This window comes from Thunnus maccoyii, chromosome 6, assembly GCF_910596095.1.
Source record: "Thunnus maccoyii chromosome 6, fThuMac1.1, whole genome shotgun sequence".
NCBI lineage: Eukaryota > Metazoa > Chordata > Actinopteri > Scombriformes > Scombridae > Thunnus > Thunnus maccoyii.
The window spans coordinates 11,474,965-11,493,743 of record NC_056538.1 but is presented as its reverse complement, the minus strand read 5'-3'; the positions used below and the strand labels follow the sequence as shown (position 1 = coordinate 11,493,743).

General features: G+C 38.3%; 3 protein-coding genes across 7 annotated transcripts; 2 read left to right on the top strand and 1 right to left on the bottom strand.

Moving 5' to 3' along the window:
* Positions 1-230: 230 nt before the first annotated feature.
* On the top strand, positions 231-5,076 carry LOC121898660 (lebercilin-like protein). Of its 3 annotated transcripts, XM_042413959.1 has the most exons (10): positions 231-320; positions 403-463; positions 804-1,059; positions 1,187-1,458; positions 1,814-2,056; positions 2,233-2,370; positions 3,620-3,689; positions 3,785-3,912; positions 4,120-4,273; positions 4,406-5,076. In XM_042413959.1, the coding sequence occupies exons 3-10, from the start codon at positions 828-830 to the stop codon at positions 4,738-4,740; spliced, it is 1,572 nt and encodes a 523-aa protein (XP_042269893.1). In that variant the 5' UTR covers positions 231-320; positions 403-463; positions 804-827; the 3' UTR covers positions 4,741-5,076. The 3 variants fall into 3 exon arrangements, with proteins under 3 accessions (XP_042269893.1, XP_042269894.1, XP_042269892.1); XM_042413960.1 differs by lacking the exon at positions 231-320 and having other exon boundaries at positions 351-463; positions 4,147-4,273; XM_042413958.1 differs by lacking the exon at positions 231-320 and having other exon boundaries at positions 351-463.
* On the bottom strand, positions 5,072-11,074 carry get1 (guided entry of tail-anchored proteins factor 1). The gene is made up of 5 exons (XM_042413971.1): positions 10,937-11,074; positions 7,297-7,462; positions 6,197-6,264; positions 5,743-5,857; positions 5,072-5,473 (listed from the first exon to the last, which is right to left on the bottom strand). Exons 1-5 carry the CDS (start codon positions 11,024-11,026, stop codon positions 5,400-5,402), a joined length of 513 nt encoding a protein of 170 aa, XP_042269905.1. The 5' UTR covers positions 11,027-11,074; the 3' UTR covers positions 5,072-5,399.
* A 3,555-nt stretch (positions 11,075-14,629) lies between these two features.
* si:ch73-281n10.2 (Non-histone chromosomal protein HMG-14A-like) lies at positions 14,630-18,779 on the top strand. Of its 3 annotated transcripts, none has more exons than XM_042414074.1 (6): positions 14,630-14,823; positions 15,920-15,949; positions 17,058-17,087; positions 17,199-17,237; positions 17,486-17,608; positions 17,785-18,779. In XM_042414074.1, exons 1-6 carry the CDS (start codon positions 14,809-14,811, stop codon positions 17,854-17,856), a joined length of 309 nt encoding a protein of 102 aa, XP_042270008.1. In that variant the 5' UTR covers positions 14,630-14,808; the 3' UTR covers positions 17,857-18,779. The 3 variants fall into 3 exon arrangements, with proteins under 3 accessions (XP_042270008.1, XP_042270007.1, XP_042270006.1); XM_042414073.1 differs by lacking the exon at positions 14,630-14,823 and adding an exon at positions 15,096-15,238; XM_042414072.1 differs by lacking the exon at positions 14,630-14,823 and adding an exon at positions 15,440-15,641.

Here is an 18,779-nt window from a genome sequence, read left to right as displayed (position 1 = left end):
GACTGAATCAATAGATTTTGGTGGGAAATTGGGACAATGCACACCGTTGCTCTCTCTTGTGTCGCTGTAAAGTAAAATAAAGTCTTGACGTCAAATTCTTTAACAATTCATAAATTCATTCATTTATTTTGTTTTTCAAAATTTTTCAGATCTGGCAAATGTGTACACTGCACATCAAATACATTTCAAATATATATTGAGGAGAATATATATAAAAATTAACAAACATACACCCCATGAATTTTAATCGTCCCGCCGCGTTGGGAGTTACCACGACAACCGTGAAAGTGTCTGTCCAAAAAGGTCCCTGGCAACCGTTGGTAAGGTAATTTATTGACTAAATATTTACAGCCTGGATGCTAGTAAGTGAAAATGACAACGTTGCCTGTGTCTGTTCTTCAGTGGTGTGCAACAGGATTGAAAAGATAACTGCTCTCAAAAACCAGATTGTTTGCAAGAAAAGGTATGATGCTCTCATTTTTCAGGCTACACTAATTAAAATATGACAAGCTAAATTAAAGGGGGAGAACATTTTATTAAGATTAAGGGACCAAAAGGAAAGGTTTTAGTTATCAAACTTGTAGAAGTTATTCTACATGGTCACTTTTGAACAGATTTGTTTGTGATCAAATGAGCTCTTGAGCTCCATTTTCAGAGGCAGCTTTGATGACCTTAGAAAAGCAATTTAGGTTTGTTTATTAAACTCTTAGTCATTTTTAAAATTTCAACTCCTTATTCATTTTACTTAATGCAAGTTCTCATGAATGCACATATCTTTTCCTTGATTTTTTTTCTCTTCTCAGATTGTAAAAGCCTGGGAGGAAGTGATGTGTGCGATGCAGCAGGCCTTTGCTCACAGGAGGGAGGGTGACAGTGACGCTGTGAGCAACAGCACGGACACCTCCTGCTGGTCCACTCCCTCCAGACTGTGCTGTGGCTCTAATACTCCACACTACTCATCTGACTTTGAAGACCAAACTGACTCACTTACACACAAGACCCCAGAAGCCAAGACATCAGACAAGTGTCAAGAATCAAAGCCATCCGGAAGAACAAAAGGCATTTTATTAAACATGATTTAATACATGTGATTTGATTGCAAATCAAATACAGTTGCAATTCTTTTGTTAATATGTATGTATACATGTTAAATGTATTATGTGTAAACCCTTTTCCCTCGGTTCAGCTAAAAAAGCACAAGGGGACCACAAGCAGAAGACAAACAACACTGCAAACCACCAGCTCCTAAAGTTGCCTCCGATCAAGCCCCTACAAGTGTCATCGCCGAGGAGCCAGTCTGCCGACTTGAACTGCATCAGGGAGCTGAAGAGCCAGGTGTGGGATCTGCAGCACCAGCTGAGTGAAGCCAGGACGGAGAATAAACTGCTGAAGAGGCTCCAGCACCGCCACATGGTGGCACTGCAGCATTTCCAAGACTCAGAGAGCAGCATTGCTCAGGTTGGTGTCTGTGATGCTTAGTCAGATTTGAATCATTGCCACATCATTGTGTACACAAGATGTTCAGAGACAAAAACGCTGCTACGCTGGTACTCATCCATAAAAGTTGGAATGCTTTTATCTGTGTAAACGAGATTTTACAACTCTTCCCATTTATCATCCAAATTTCAAAAGCTATTCATTGATTCAATGGTTGAAATAAGCTTTTTTTTCCTAATCTTTCCCAAGAATTTCATGTTTTTGATCCCACTTCTCTGACAACTCCAACAGTTCTCTACACAAAAGCCCAAATGTAGCAGCAAATCAAATATTTCAAATAATTTCTCACATTTCCTTGTGCCCCCCTTATTCCCAGATCCTAACCAAGCACAGCAACGAGGCCAGAGTCCTGCAGGGGTTGCTTCGTGAGACCCGCACATGCCGTGACAACCTGGCAAGGCAGCTCCAGGCTACAGGCAACAAGCTGTTGAATGCTAAGGCCAGTCTCCAGCACCTGCAGCTGCTCAGCCAGGATCACAGTCTGCTGGAGAGGGAGGAACTTACTCTCAGGTTGGCCAAGGCCACTGCCGAGCTGGAGGAGAAGGACAAGAGGATACTGGTATGAAGGAGCCAAGGGGGAAGTCTGATACTGTTCAAGTGTGTGCAAGTCCAGTGTTTCTCTTAGCAGCATCCACAGTCACAGCCTAAAAATGTAGATTATATTATTAGCTAGAGGTATGAATAGGAAATGGATTTATTGTGATTTTACTTCTTTATCTCTTTCTTTATCTCTAGGCCTTAGAAAGAAATCTTGAGTTGTGCAAAGCTTCATTCAATCGCCAAATAACCATTGAACATAGAAAGATCAGCAAGGCAAGAAAGATTTCCTGCTATCTGCAAGAGCAGATATATCAATTAACCAAGGAAATCCAAGTAAGTTGAAAACAGCTGTTATCTAGTCATTGCTGTGTGTAGCAGCCAAAAATGTAATAACTATCGTTAACGTAATAACTGCCAATAACATAATAATTTTTCCATTCTTACAGTAATAAAAGTCAATAATGGAATAACTTACCCATAATGTAATAACATTTCTAAACCAATAACGTAACAACTTTTTTCACATAATGACTTCACAAATAACTTATTACATTATTTGCTGGTTATTACATTGTTAGCTGGGTTTTATTACATAAAAATGTAATAACTGCAGCCGATAATGCAATAATATACTTATATCACTTTATTGAAGCTTTAGTTATTGGTTAAAAGTGTGACACTTCCATGACACTTACACACACACACACACACACACAGACAACTTCTCTCTCTCTAGGAATTATGACTAGCCTATTTATCTGTTTGTGGTACTTGATGGTTAGACTTATCTTCAGCCCTGCCTTCTACTCCTTAACCATTTGAGTACCAAATGAAGTGCGAGCACATGTTTGCAAACACAGACAATCACTCTTGTCATATAATATGAAATCTAAACCTCTTTGAAGATGCTTTGTCGAATACCAAAAGACTATTTCTTTTCATCAAATATGTTATCTTTAATTAAACGTGTTTAAATCACTTTTTCAAGCAAACTGTTTCAACCACACTATTACAGCTATTCAGCACTCGTTCTCTATGTGTATATATCAAATCTGACTCCTGAAAAGTTACATGAAAATGTATTACCATCAGAATCCTTGCCCTATTTATATCACTGGCTATTTGAATACGGCCATGACAAGCTCGACAAAGAGTCTAAAACTGAAGCAAATGATATCTCTAGTTCATTCTTGAAGACATATTTTCTTCAACAGTCCCCCTAATTGACCACTAGATGGCTGTTGATTGCCAAGTTATCCAGTCATGTGACTCTGATATTAGGCTTTCTTCTTTTGTCTGCAAACTCCTGTCTTCCTTATCACACATGTTGAAAGGTAATTAGTGATTTAATTTAATTTAGCTAATACAGTTTATTGAGGTGAGATTCATGAACATAGATTAGCATTTATTATATATTTAGTGCAAGAGGATAAACAAATTTGTGTGATCATTCTAATTAACCCTCAGAGTCCTGCGGGGGCGCCTGCGCTGTATTTACCAAATTAAATTAAATCAGTAATTATCTTACCTGTCTGGTCTTGATATCAAACTATGTACACACCTTTTATTCTTCCCCACACAGGATAGAGAGCGAGAGCTGGAAACACACAACATTTACTCCCACAGATTCCTAAAAGGATCTAACCAAAAAGGTATACAAACATAAACTAGTCCGACTCAGTCTGACAATATCTAATTTGTTGTCGCTTGTCGTGGATGTTGTCTGAAACTCATTTTTGATTTACAGGCAGAGAAAGCAAGATGGTTCAAACAGATGGATTAGTCCTTAATTCCACTGAGGCTGCCAGTCTTTTGGAGTTACAGTATTGTGAGACTGAACAGAGGCTGGAAGAGCAGGAGAGCTCCGTGAACTGGGTACATGATTCAAATCATCTGAACATGTCAATGTAGGGCCACAGTTGTATTTTCAAGATACCTGCATACTGTTATTTTAACCCATTTGTTGATTTATACTCTATTCCTTACTTCAACACACCTTTATTTTTACACTATTATTTTATATCATCCTTATTTTCATTTAGCTCTCATTGATTGCTAACAAAGCCTGTGTATTAATTTCAGTGTTGTTGCAATCACTGTCCCGTGCAGGAGTCTTTTGCTACTGAATATCCGGAAACAGAGGTTTCCGTAAATGTCACATCAGAAAAAGAAACTGGAAGACCTGGAACTGGAGGACTGGATCACCTGGAAGAAACTGAGACTGAGAGATGTGCAGGTGAGTTAATTAATGCCACATATACAGTATAATAATATTCACCGACAACTCGTTCCAGAAAACACAAAGGAACAAACTTAAACCTGTGTTCTTAATAATGGAGCCTAATATTACCAAAACATTTGTTACCAGACACTGTTGAGCAGAATGGTTGTTCAGGAGAAAACCCAGAGCTTCAAATTGAGAGAGACGGTACTGAAGAAGAAGAGGCAGTAGATGCCCCACAGGAGTTAGAAGAAGAGCACACAGAGGAACATGAAGGACAGGTGTCCACCATTTTGGAGGAATCTCTGAACACAACTGAACCTAAGTGCAAAGGATACAAGCTACCCAAAACCAAACGCAACTACTCCTTCAAACAAACTATTGAGAACCTGCACAGCGGAAGACCTGCCTATAGTAGTGTGGACACGACACAGGACAGGATGAGGGTGGATGGTCGAGACCCTCAACAGTGGGATTTGTAAACCTACCAGCTGGGAAATGCAGGAAAGATGGAGTAAGCAGTGATTAACAAGACAGAGTAGGTTGATGTGTATTCACTGAACTGTAGAATGGACAGTCTTTCAGTCAGAAGAGGAAATTTTGACTTTAGTGGCAGCGGACTGGGAGTTTATCATACTGAAGTATTTCTCTGAGTAAACAATCTTATCTAAGAGCTACACACAACACATTGTGGTTATCTGTTTTGTTTTGTTTTTTTTAAATCTATTTCAGTTTTACGTCAAGAAAACCACCTGACTTGTGTTTGTGTTTGCTGGACAATTCCCAATTTGCAAAGTTTCAATAAATAGAGGCTTTTCTTTTGTTGTCATTTATTAAAAAGGCATTTCAACATTTCCAGATCATTCTGTTTCAAAATAATACACAGTCAATACACACAATTAACTTAAGATTAACTTAAGACAAAACTACCAAAACATAAAACAACAAAATTCAACATCACCAAAGATGTTACGATGTTACAATACTAAACAGCTAATGCCAAAAATGCACTGCATTTTTTCATGCTGACCTGAGCAGCTGACACAAAAAAAATAGGACAACACTAGCATTTATCAACAAACTGTTCAGCAATAACATAGAAAACCACTGTATTTAACTTTTGTAATCAAAGCTGGGCTTTTTAGCTAACGGCATGGAGACCCAGTGTAACTACTTTGTTGCAAACCACCAACCAGCATGTGATTCCCACTCCACCTGAAAGGACAAGAGAGCTCTGTCAGTGACAAACAGCCCGAGCTTGATGGCAGTTTTCAGAGAGGGTAAGCATGACATACTGTAATTCATATGAACACCAACATTGTGTTTAAATCAGTATGAATCCGACAATATTTTGCCTGATATATGTTATATTCCAACACAAAAAAGCTATGTTCTATGTGTATTATATTACTCTATATGGAGGTGCCCTGCATGTTTATCATTTCATAGTCTACAAAATACAAAAAACAAAAGAGATTGATTACCTGCCACTCCTGTTGGGAAGGCCACAAGCCGCTCCACAGGGGCGATCCATCTATTAGGGACCACTGTCACTGGGTCAGAGTAATACTTCCATATCAAGGAGATCATCACGGCAGCCTGAGCAATAAAGGAAAGAAATGTGTACAATTCAGTTATAACAAGTACTATCACGTATGTATATGTCTACTCGTCCCCAGATTTGACACTTTTGTGTAATTAAATAGATTTGGAGAACAAAAAATGAATATATATTACGTTTTTTTGTATTTTATTAGCCTATCATGATATTAGCAATGTTAACTCCTTCATTTCTAGTTCTAAAAATCTCAAAATAAAGGACTTATCAGCAGGTTTTGTATCCAACACATGGCCCATGCTTACATTTAGATTACAGAACAAGTACAAGTACAATCTGAACTAAATGCACTTGTGCTTCTTCGTATAATTTCCACCTACCTGCAGTATATAAAAGACGATGTTCACAACCCATTTCATTTTGGCTTGTTGTGCAGTTCTTGATTTCACTGCAAGATGGAGGAAATACATAACCGTTAGACTTAAAACACTTTTTGTGGTGATCCAGCCTTCTTTAATACTTCCCCAGTTCCTGTTACCCTGATAATCTGATTAAACTGACATTTTGTTTCACTTTATTATCTGATTCACTGGAAAAATCTGTTGTACATTCCCAATTAATTTGTTCCATCCAGTCATATGGTAACATGGCAAGAAACACAGCAGTGAATTCTCTGTAAGGTCTTGGGCAAGATTGAGGGGGCAGTCTCCAAAACAATAATTAATACATACCAAATATTTGATACACTGCATGAAGTAAATCTTTTTTGTACATTTTGGACATTTAATGAAAATACTTTTCATTCAAACAGCAGACAGTCCCCCTTGATGAACACAATGTTGGAGACTGAGAGTCAGCTGTTTAGAAGTCATAAGAACAGTAAAATCAGGAAAAACAAGTGATTGGTTTAAATACTTGTGAAGCCATATACAGTTCAATCTGGGCTGTATAGCTTGGTAATGGGTGTCAAACTGTCAGTGTACAGTTTTAAGAGAATATCAAAATGAAAATCTGAAAACATTTTTGCACTGCTGTACATGTGCATCACACTGAAATTCTCTCTAGCCGCTTCCTGTATGTGCAGAGGATAATCCTGCGGCCGAGGGTGAAGGACAGCAACAGGCAGCAGTTGTTCCCAGAGAACACTCAGTAAGTATATTATCCAAATCCTCCTACCAGTTCCTGCTGTTAGCGGTTTGTATGTGTGAATCTCTTGTAGCAGACACGCACAGGTGTGGAAGACACATGTGTATCACCATGTGACACCATGTGTATCACCATGTACTTTCCCTGTGTCTCGAAAAGCAAATGGGAAGTGAACACACGGGGAATGGACTAACAAGAAAACCAATCTAACATTAACCTGCAATAAAAGTTTTTTTTTAATTGCAAATCAACACTCTTGTGACACAGTCCTAGCCAAGACTGAATGTTATCTGTCCTCAGCATGTCAGTCACAATTACTACTTTTGTCTCTCACCATGTGTTTTCAGCTTGTCTGTCATCTTGTTGATTTTGCGCTCCAGTCTGGCATATCTAGCAAACTCATCCATCATGCTAATTGAAGACTGCTCCTTCTTCATCTCCTGGATTTCAGCCCTCATGTCGCTCTCCTGTTCAGCATCTTTCTGCACCATCTTTGAGAGCTTGAAGGGAGAAAAAAAAAAAAGACTGTTACTGAGAGAAAAGAGACACAGAATTTAACTGCAGTGTGGGCTATTGTTTGTGGATGCAGAAACCCAATCATACCTATCATCCTAATCAATCCTAGAAGTTCTAGATAGACAATAGAAGGTGATAATATCTCATGAATCTGTCATGGATGGATGGGAGAGATGGGAAAGAGCCCTATGTTTTCAAGGTGTTTACGTCATCAATATAGCCATGTGATGATTAAAATAGTGTATCGACAATATTACACAATATCCATTAAATTTGGGTTTATTTACACTAGGAATGCAACTAATGATTATTTTCACTATCAATTAATCATTTTGTCTGTTAAAAAAAATAGTGAATATAGTGAAAGATGCCTGTTATAATCTTATAGAGCCCAAGGTGATGTCTTCAAATTGATTTGTCTGACCAACAATCAAAAATCCAGAAGATATTCAGTTTACTATCATGTTTGACACATAAAACATCAAATTCTCACATTTGAGAAGCTAAAACCAGCAAAAAACATTTTTGGTGTTTCTGCTTTAAAAATTACTTAAACGATTATTCAATTATCAAAATAGTTGCTGGTTTATTTCCTGTCGATCAACTAATCTGATTGATCAACAAATCATTGCAGCTCAAAATTACACTGTACGTTAGGTCTTTGGCGATGTGAGGCCAAAACCATCTGCATTCATATTTGTTTGGTTGTCAGATGTATCAGAGCTTCCAGAAAAACCCGAATTTCCCAGTGGTAATGGTGACCTGGAAGTTGACATGAATGCTATTTACAAGTGGATAGTGCCAATTTAAAGATTACCAGGAGAAGGAGCAGCCCACCCTTTCGTTGCTGTCAGACCATGTGGATTTTTGAACAAGACTGACTGGGACTACAGACGAGTGACCGGCAGTGACGTTAAGAAGAGTACATGGAAGGAACATCTGAAGGCAGCGGCGTATATCATAAATTGCCATATAAAACTATGCAGTACTTTGAACTAGGTAAAAAGTATGTAATACACACGTCGTCTACATGTATGGCACCTGGTTACCATCAGACACGGACTTCACCAGCAATTTTAAGATGTTTGTTTTTATGTAGACTGTAGTGCTGTTGTAAGATGGGATGAGTTAAGATTTAAGCTATTTTGTATATGTTTTATATAATATTAAACTTATCCACAACCCACAATAGTTTTAATGCAGTAACTATCAAGTAAATCATTAACTTGCAAAGTGTAAATTACCCCAATACAGTGTGTTTCATATATGTAAAGTTATTCATAAATGTATTATATATTATATAATACAATAACAACTATGGTTAGAAGTTATTCTGTAATTTTAAAGCTGTAGTTGTGACTGCATGTGGGATATTTTTTTTCTGACTCTAACTGGGGACTTAATTGTAACCTGGAGCAACAGCTGAACATCATGAGGGACCTTCATACAGCGTTGTGCTGGATACACAGTCACCGAGTTATTCAGTGGGGAGGTAACAGAGCCTGCTGTTCTCCAGATGGACAATGAGAATCAACAGAATGCCCTCAAAGACTTCCTGGAGGGAAAAATCTATTGAAGCAAAGGATGACTATTTATTCATCTTTCAGTATCAGGAGGCCAGGAAGATTTTTGGAGAGTTTTTTTTAACAATTACTTAATCCAAGCAATGCAAGCATTTTACCAGCTTTTTTTGTTAATGGAAGGCAAAATTAGCTCCATATATATTAGACATTCTTTACCAAAACAGGAAAAAAGTGTTTATTTCATGAGGAAAAATGTAATATTCTATTTCATAAGAACCATATATTAGACATTGTTTATCAAAAACAAGAAAAACATGTATTATTTAGTAAGAAAAAAAATGAATCTTCTATTTGATAGTTAGTAAAACCAAAGATAAATCCCAGAAACTGCGACATGTTTTGACATACTTCCGACAGGGAGTCACCGCATTTTCACACATGCATAGAACAAATCCGGTTTCAAGTATGGATCAGGCATTGACCAAGTGGCAACCTCCAGAGCTGAAAAATGAAGCCAACTTAACTGTAGTTCCTCAAATGGCCACTTGAGGCTGGCTCCAAAAGCGAGTCAATCCCTATAGACCCCCATATTAAAATGCCCAACTTTACAGCAGAAATAAACATGTTTACAGCCTGGTACAAAAAACGGTTTTGGTCTCTATAGCTCCATGACAACTGTATGGGGGCGGTGTGAATTTTTCTATAACTAAGCCATTTACAATTTATTAAGGCTTACAATTATGCAGAATTAAGGGAGATGCCGCTTTGAGTGACAGGTGCTACCTTTTATACAGTCTATGGTGCTACTTTGAATATAGGTGTAGCCGTAGCCATCGCTATTTCAGTGTGTTTTCAGTTCATGAAAAATGTCAATCATAACATTTTGGTTGCCTAAAAAAAGTCTTGGTTTAGTTGTACTAAAAGACCCTCTAAGGAGTTGGAGTGAAAATTAGCATTAGAGTAAATGCACCATTGACTATAAATGCACCGTGCTAACCAAGCTAGCAGCTAGGGTTAGGGTCAGCTCCACCCTCTCGTCCAAATATGGTCACTCCTGGCTCCAAAAATCCAAGCTGGCGAAAGTAAAAATGCAAACTCTAGGCTTCAAAACAGGAGTCCACAAACCAGTGGGTGACGTCATGATTGCTAAGTACATTATTTTTTTTATAGTTTATGATGTCACACAACAGTCTCCCTCAGAAGGCAATACTGGCACTATCCACTCACCAGAAGATTCACAATTGTGAAAACTCCGGCAAAACACCCCTCTTTATAATTTACAAAGTAACATAAATTTTCAAACTTAAAAGATAAGCAATTCCCGGCCACTGTGTCAGGTCGTTGATCCACTTGGACGGAGGCTGAAGGGGCATGACGGCTGACCGACCAATCTTAATTCAATAAGGTGTCTGTGAACGCTCAGGTTCAGGCAAGGTAGCAACATAATTACTAGGCATGTCTATAAAACAAAAGTTTGTTCAACACGGAATGAATGCATACAAACTTGACAATATTCTCAGCTTAACACACGTCAAATTGCATTAACATCTACAGGTTTTCTATCCCTCCAAAAGGGGCGCGGCCATGACTTCTTGTGAAGTACCCGTATGTGCCGGTCTAGTCTATGAACGCTGCGTGTACACAGGGCTACACTACAGTCAGCTATCATGTAGCTGGTACATGTGCGCACACAATGGGGTCCTTACATTTGAGCAATAATGCAGCACAAATAGTGTCCCCCTTGTTTATAGTGACTAGACGAGATTGTCAGGAAAACCACACCCTCTGAATGTAGCATAATGCAGCATTATCTATTAAAGTGCTTTGTCAACACGGTTTGTTGTCTGCGGGACGAGACTAAAGGAATTACACTCATACCGCATAGCATCGCAGCCGGTACATTTGAGTCAAACACCAGCAATAACCCATACTTACGAATGACGAAATGCTCGGCAGTAGTGTTTTCATGAGATTGCACAGAAAAACCGACCCGAGCACAAGGAACCAAGCACCGCCGGCCGCCATGTTTTTCTCCGCCTGTCAGCAGCCTCCTTGTTACAGCTGGACGTTGTTTTTTTTTTTTTCCGTTTTTTTTTTCTCCACGAGGTTTTGCGTTTCCTACAGCTCATTTTCCAACTTTATTGGCATAAAATGGAATGTCATGTACAAAGAAAAAAACCCTAACAGAAAACAAGGAGAGAAACGAACGACAGAGAGAGAAGAAAAGAGAAGACTGAGGGAAAATAAATAAATAAATACATAAAGTATAAAATGAAATAAAATTCACAGGTTTACATCAGTTAATTCTGAGTATTGCGACAGTAGTAATAAGGCATTTTTGTGGTTCTTGAGATGGCTTAAACACCTCCTCCACACGTGTTTTAATACCCAGTTTTGAATAATATTTGTCAGATGTTTTTTCCACAAAAAAAATCACCTCATTAAATATTTTCATGATAAAAGTTTAACGACATTGACGCAATATGTCTCCTATTTCACTGAAAAGTCCATTCTCAGTGTATGTGAGCTGGAGGCTTAAAGTTTAGTCTTTATTGTCCCAAAGGGAGATTTGTTTTCACAGCCTGTAGCATATATATTCCACACAGAAACATACAGATATACACAATACATGAAATATTGTCACATCTATAAATAAACATTTATGCCAAAGTTCAGTGGTGGAAAGTAACTAAGTACATTTACTCAAGTACTGTACTTAAGTACAATTTTGAGGTACATGTACTTTACTTGAGTATTTCCATTTGATGCTACTTTATACTTCCACTCCACTACATTTCAGAGGGAAATATTGTACTTTCTACTCCACTACATTTATTTGACAGCTTTAGTTACTATTCAGATGAAGATTTGACACAATGGATAATATAACAAGCTTTTACAATACAACACATTGTTAAAGATGAAACCAGTGGTTTCTAACCTTTTTGGCTTTTGACATCGTACAAAAAGCAGTGTGTAGTCGGTGTCACATTTCAGATGTCTATGAGTTGTTAACAGCTCCACCAAATAGTGATTTTTCCTTCTAAACTTCTCACATGGTTTAATTTCAATAAATGTTCAAATGATCCATTTGGGAACCACTGGACTAAACTTGCTAACTGTATATAAAGTAGTTGAAATTAGCTCCACCTCCAGCAGCTACAACAGTAACATGCTGCTTACACACTGATGCTTCAGTATTAATAATCTAATGATGTCATATATAATAATATATCAGTCAGAGGGACCAAAATACTACTTTTACTGCAATACTTTAACTACATCAAGCTGATAATATTTATGTACTTTTACTTGTAATGGAGTATTTTTACATTGCTGTATTGGTACCTTTACTTAAGTAAAGGATCTAATTACCACTGCACAAGTCTGTATCCCAGCCAATAGGCTACTAATATACACGTGTATGCACTCATACAGATTAGTTGGTATTTATACAACACTGGCGTTGCAAGTTTATTTGTGCAAGTTGTATACTGGACCATTATTGGCTCCTTACTAGTTGTGATGTCACAAATCTCGTAGCTCATAGATATATGCTGTAAACTCTAATTTAAGGTGAGCACAGAGAAACTTTCCACTTTCAGCAGATAAGTGTGAAAGCAGCCTTATAGTGTTAAACACATACTGTACATGGCACTGTGAATGTCAAACCGTGTGAAGTAACAATTAAGCAAAACACATTTTGTTCAGAGAGTCCAAGAGACTTTAGATTTCTGAATGAGAGGCAGCAGACGTGGGGGTTTACAGAATTTGTGTTTGTGTTTTCAACCTTTGAGTGATTCATTTTTGGTGATTCACAAGGTCAGGTTTCGCCATCACTACTTGAGTGTCTTGAGTTTAGTATAAGCTTTCTTTGTTTAACTTACATGTACTCTCCATGCTTTCCCAGTAGTTAAAGGGGATGGCAGCTAAATACTTCCAGATTTTATGCTCTGGCGGACATTGTCAGTGATGTCATCGGTTTTACCAAGTAGAGTTGGGGGATTGTGATTGTGTTTAACGTGATGTTGATTAGAACTTATTTGATTATAGAGTTTGCTTGCAAAATGGTGGGGAATGTTTGTACTGTGGATGTTAATTGATACAAGTAACATTTTGCCATTTACTTGTTTTAGGTGAGAGACTAAGACACACCCGATTAAATGTGATTCTGTCTAAACTGATAATTCAGTAAATTGAATGGACTATTTAAGGGAGTTATGCTCTGTCAGTCAGGTTAGAAGTCATAAATGTGTGCCCGTGATGTTGCTTTGAATTAGCTGATGTGCTTTTCCTCAGTGCAGCCAAGTTTGCAATTTTGTTTTGATCTGGTTGAACGGTGTGAGTAAACCATTAGATGCGGGCTCTATCTTCTCCGCACTTCCAGTAGATGTAGATAACTACTTTCAGTTTAACACAGATTTTCAGAGCCACCTTCCGTTAGATTTTGGTAACCACTTGACGGATGTCCTTGCTGTTCTCTTCCTTCAGGCTTCATAACCTGAGTGACGACCTCCAGCTGTATGTTTAAATATAAGCAACCATTGTCTTCAGGTTCTTGTTCTCAGCATTATGCTTCTCAACTGTCTCTTCTAGACAGGAAACTTTGTTTCTCTGGTTGGTGACATTAAAAACAAGCTCGTTTACTATACAGCAGAAAGGGAGGACATTGCTTCGGGGAGGGGAAGGGGGGACAATGTCCCTTTTTTTCAAAGTCTGAGACTTTTTCAAATAAAGCCTTCAAAGTTTCACCATGTTCAATAGAGAGCCCCTGAATGGCCCCCATTGGTGCATTGGTGTCATTGTTCTTCTTCAGTGGAGGAAGTTCTCTGGAGTTTCAGGGGGAGGCTGAGCAAGGATGTTTTGGCAGATTAATCTATTCTAATGTAATCTGATCTAATCCGATATAATCTAGTGTCCAGAAAGCTAAGTGTAACCATGAAGGTCAAAAGATCCCAAGGTGATGTCTTCAAAGGTCTTGTTCTATCTAACTAGGAGTCTAAAACCAAAACCAGTTGTTGCAGCTGTAGAGCTGCTCGACTACACGGTGTAGTTATATAATAATTAGGCCAATCAGGTTATACTGGTAATAGTTAAAGGAATACAAGGTTTATTTATATGAACACATCCTCTTCACAACAACTCATGCAGCCCAATATGTTTATTAAACATCTTATAAGAGCTGTGGTACATATGATTTGGAAAGAAGAAGTGTGAGTTCTTTTTCAGGGTGTTTGTAGGTTTTATGATTATATGACTTTTTTTAATGACTTTGATAAGAGGTCGAACAACAACAGATCTCACAGTGGGGAAACACAAGCATTTTAAACGTGTCCTGCTTCTTGAATATATTGTTTATACACCCTAACATGTAAATGATCATCATCATGCATGTTTTCACACAGTTTTTCTCACACACCCTGAGAACAGCCCGTGATTAAAAAGTGAGAGTCGGCTGGCTGGGCTGATTGGCACATGATCCTGTCCACACAGGTAAGTTGCTATGGTTCAAAAATGTGCTGCCTCGACCTCGAAGCCAATCACTGGAAGCAAGGGGCGGGGAATAACTCTTCCTGGTAGGTTGGTAGGATAAGGGATGAAATATACTGAGAGGGGGATCCAATCCGGTTTGAGCTAGTTCTGGTACTGGTCGGACGTCGTTTACATTAAGTTACAGACTGTTCTGGAGGTGTACTGACTGTGAGGTGTGGGGTTGACTCACGTTTCATTTACTTTCCTAAACTGTGAAAGGCTTCCTTGTTCTTTTTTTTTTTTTTTTTTACCTCTACCGCACAACCTAAGCTACAATGGGAAGGAAGAAAGTAAGTGAAAATATGTGGACTGTGTGGAATTTCAATGCATACTGAATAATTATTAACCTTTGTTAAATGCATAGGCTGTATTTCTGTTTTGCTGCAATGTATCTTTTCACTGTGCATGTGCTGTAATGTAATGTTCCATATAGTGGCTACAGTGTGTGTCCATGTGCATGTTGAAGTCCACCTTCACTGCTCAGCTCTGCCCTGTTGATACAGGGAAGTGGCGCCTTTTTACTTAGTACAGAGCAACGTGCTTTTTTTTATCGAGCACGTTTGCGGGTTGCATGGCCTCCTTTAATGCGACCACTCTTGTAGTTCGCTTGCTAAAATGTATATTCGTCTGTGTTTTAATAATAACAACCAGTCTTCAGTGTGTATCGAGATCAAACAAAGGGGTGTAACCGCCGTCGATGTACAGGTTGCCATTTCAAGGAAATTTCTTGCGTAATTGCCTCAAGATATTTAAACGTATGGTCGGTTGCACTCGGCACTATTCAGGCAGCTGTTTGCACTCAAGAAATGTCGAGTTGTTAAATGCTTACTTGCAACACACACCGTAGAGATTTTGACCCCTGTTGTGCGCGCACCGCAAAGCTGGTGCGCGTCACCGTTGAGGTGCACAGTCTTTTCTTTAAGAGCGTCATGGCAGCTGATGTATAATGGAAAAGACAGCGACACGTCTGCTCCTTTTTTAACTGAAGCCTGTGTGCTCATGTCGGGGAGGGATGTTCAGTAAAGTTGGGAACATGAGGCAGATTCACGGTGTGGTTGGTATGGAAGCGCATGTGGAGGTGGAGCGACCACACTTCCCTCTTCTTAAAGTATCTACAGCACCAGTCTTATTTAACAAAAACATTTCTGTCCCATGAATAATGCTTGCTTAGTGGAAATGCAGTTAAACTGGAGAAACCTTTTTTTTGTGAATTTAGAAACGTGTCAGACTCCCCTCCCCACTTAAAGATTGCATAATGTCTTTGTGATTTAAGGGAGGGAGAGGTGCCCATCCCCCCTTTGCATTACACACCCACTTCAGCTCACTCATGAATGGTTGTTGTTCCTTTCTTATTTCTTTCTTTCTCCCTCTCTCTGTCTCTCACAGTCTAGCAGTGATGCAGATGCAAGCGCAGAGGTTGGTATTAAGGCTTTCAATCCGTTACTCTGTTTATTTTGTGATGTACAATTTCACCAACTGACACCTAAATGAACATTTTGTTCTACTTTGTGTGAAGACAAAGAGAAGGTCTCGGTTGATAGAGGACGGCTCTTTACTTGGTTCAGCACCGCCCAATTTTACACTGCTAGGAAGAGACCGAGGTTCCAAGGATGACAGTGACACTCAGTTGGTGTTTTACTGCACAATTTATGGTCAAAACCTGGTCAGTCTGCTTGGGTTTGAGGAGCTGTGCAGCCTCTAGGGGGCACTGCTCAATATGCAGCCCAAACTGGCCTCTGTTTACTATGTGCACTCTGTTTACCTCCTGCTCCTTTAAAGAGTTTCCGAACTGTAACCCCTAAAAAAAAAAAAAAAAAACTCACAATACAACAATAAATGTTGGAACCATAGCATGAACACTACAAAAACAAAATCCCCCAATTTTCATAATTAATTGTTTGGACTATAAAATGGTGAAAAAATCTCAATCAAAGTCTGAGGTGACATCCTCAAATCTCTTCTTTTGTCCCAACCAACAGTCAGCACTCCAAAGATATTCAGTTTACAATTGAAGGCTAAAGAAACCAGTAAATATTAATTTGTATTAAATTACATTAATTTGAGCGTCTGGAACCAGAGAATTTTGACACTTTAAAAATGATTAATCGATTAATTAGTTGATTAATCGACTAATTGCTGCAGCTCTAGTTCCATTCAGTCTTGGTTTCATCAATGTTATGTTGTCACCTCTGTCATTTCATTTCATTAGTTTGTTCATTTGTCTATAATTAATGAATCTCAGCTGATGTCCAAGTATTTAAATGGTCACTCTCATAAGGAAAAAGCTTTTGACCAACCCTTAGTAGGGTTCAGTTGTATGTGTAATTTAGAAGTTGGTGCATTTGAAGATGCTGTAAGGATTGTTTAGTAGACTTTTTAAACTTTTGTCATAGCATCGCCCCAGAAGTTCATCATAAAATGTTGAAAATGTATTTTGTGGATCTTTTGTGAACTTAGAGATTCTATATAATGTGTATCAATACTGGTTTACATAACTAAATTGTCATCTTATGTTCTTTTTCAGCCAAGGAGAAAGTCTCTAAGGTTGTCAGACGTAAGTTTTACCAAGACCAGCAATGACATTTTAATAAAATCAAGATTTTACTGTGCATATTCTGTGTAATGTGACACACATTTTTATGGGGGTTTTTTGTGTGTTTTACAGAAAGAGACGCAGCCAAAACCACAGCCAGAGAAGACAAAGGTAAAAGGAGAAATCTTGCTTCTATTCAAAAATAACTTCTTTACTCTATTTGTATCTGTATTTGACAGTACATTACAAGCTTGGCTTGGTTTCAGGGGTCAAAGTTCTTAGGCACCATGCCTGATTTCAGGCATAGAGCAGTTTTAAATCCATATAATACTTAATACAATACATTTCCCCCTGGACAACTTTTCAGGCTCACAAATCTTTTCTTGCTTTAATCTTTGCGGTTTGTTTTGACACATTAGGCACCTCCCAAGAGCAAAAAGGCGAAAGAGCCAGTAAAGGCCAAGCCAGAGGAGAAGAAAGAAGAACCTGAGGTTGAGAAAGAAGAGGTCCCCGCAGAAAATGGGGAGGCCAAAGCTGAGGAGGTATCACAAGTTTGCATCTTTATGACTCTTGACACATAAAATTTAGTTGGTTCCATTCTAGCCAGGGACCTTTGCTGCATGGCAAAAAATAATTAAAAACAAATGTATACTTTGTTTGCGCTGCAACTATGTTCAAAGAGAACAAAATGATCGAGCATGCTTTCTCCATCCTCCAGCCGGCTGCTGCAGCAGAGGAAGCTGAAGAAAAGGAGGACAAACCTGAAGAGGAGGAGAAAGCAGCGGAGTAGTAGTCACACCCTCTAAACTCACATGCCAATGCTCCCTGTACCTCCTTTCTTGTACAATGCAGAGATTATTTTTATCTACTATTTTCTTAAGAGAGCAATGTTTTTAGGGATGTGAATGCAGAAATGCATTTTAAAAAATACTACAAATGTCATTCAATTTCATGGCTTCTGTGAAGGGAAAGTTTTGGTCATTGTGTTGGGCTTTTTTTCCCCCATTGTACTTGTTTTTTTTTTTGTTTTGTTTTTGTTTTGTTTTTATTGCCTCTTTGGCTTCTTATTTTGCTTTTAGATTGTAGTTTTCTGCGTGACATGCAGTCATGCCTATATCAGGAATTTGACGTTCAACTCTGGGAGAGTTTACCTGAGACATCTGGAGGGATTTTGTAACCTGTACTGTTTTGAAATGTAATACATCATAATATTTCTGTGTTTGATAGGGAATTGGATGATTGAAAGTTTGAGAGTTGTGTTCTATGCTCAGTAACTTGTTCACAATATCTACTTTAATCATATTCATCAGTACTGGAATTGTTTGGGTTGACCATTTTCTTTTGTTATTTGCAGCATTATAAGAACATTTGTATAGCTGCTGTAAAACTAATATGTCCTTTTAAATCATGATGTTGCATTTTCTATGTGCAGTCAGTGATGGTACATTTGAGGACGGTTAATGTTCTCAGCTATGCTCGAAACAAAATGCATTACAGTCGTAATTATACTTGTCATGGCTTATGCTTTCAAGACAACTGTACTTTCACGTAAGTCAACAAAATGTGTATGCCACAAATTTGTGGATATATCCATGGTGGTTTTGGGACGCATCTACCAATGTACAGTTTCATCTTTTGAAAAAAAAAAAAAAAAAACTTTTTTCTTTGATATGAATGGTATAGAATACCAATTAAAGTGGGTATTTCTCTTAA

Coding starts and splice junctions, on each gene's coding strand:
- LOC121898660 (XM_042413959.1), top strand. CDS start 828: ATGTGTGCGATGCAGCAGGCCTTTGCTCACAGGAGGGAGGGTGACAGT. Junction 3,690..3,784: donor AAAAGGATCTAACCAAAAAG/GTATACAAACAT, acceptor TTTGATTTACAG/GCAGAGAAAGCAAGATGGTT. Junction 4,274..4,405: donor TGAGACTGAGAGATGTGCAG/GTGAGTTAATTA, acceptor ATTTGTTACCAG/ACACTGTTGAGCAGAATGGT.
- get1 (XM_042413971.1), bottom strand. CDS start 11,026: ATGGCGGCCGGCGGTGCTTGGTTCCTTGTGCTCGGGTCGGTTTTTCTG. Junction 7,463..10,936: donor TGCCGAGCATTTCGTCATTC/GTAAGTATGGGT, acceptor TCTCCCTTCAAG/CTCTCAAAGATGGTGCAGAA. Junction 6,265..7,296: donor AGACAAGCTGAAAACACATG/GTGAGAGACAAA, acceptor TCCATCTTGCAG/TGAAATCAAGAACTGCACAA.
- si:ch73-281n10.2 (XM_042414072.1), top strand. CDS start 15,546: ATGTTCAGTAAAGTTGGGAACATGAGGCAGATTCACGGTGTGGTTGGT. Junction 15,950..17,057: donor ATGCAGATGCAAGCGCAGAG/GTTGGTATTAAG, acceptor GTTCTTTTTCAG/CCAAGGAGAAAGTCTCTAAG. Junction 17,088..17,198: donor AGTCTCTAAGGTTGTCAGAC/GTAAGTTTTACC, acceptor TGTGTTTTACAG/AAAGAGACGCAGCCAAAACC.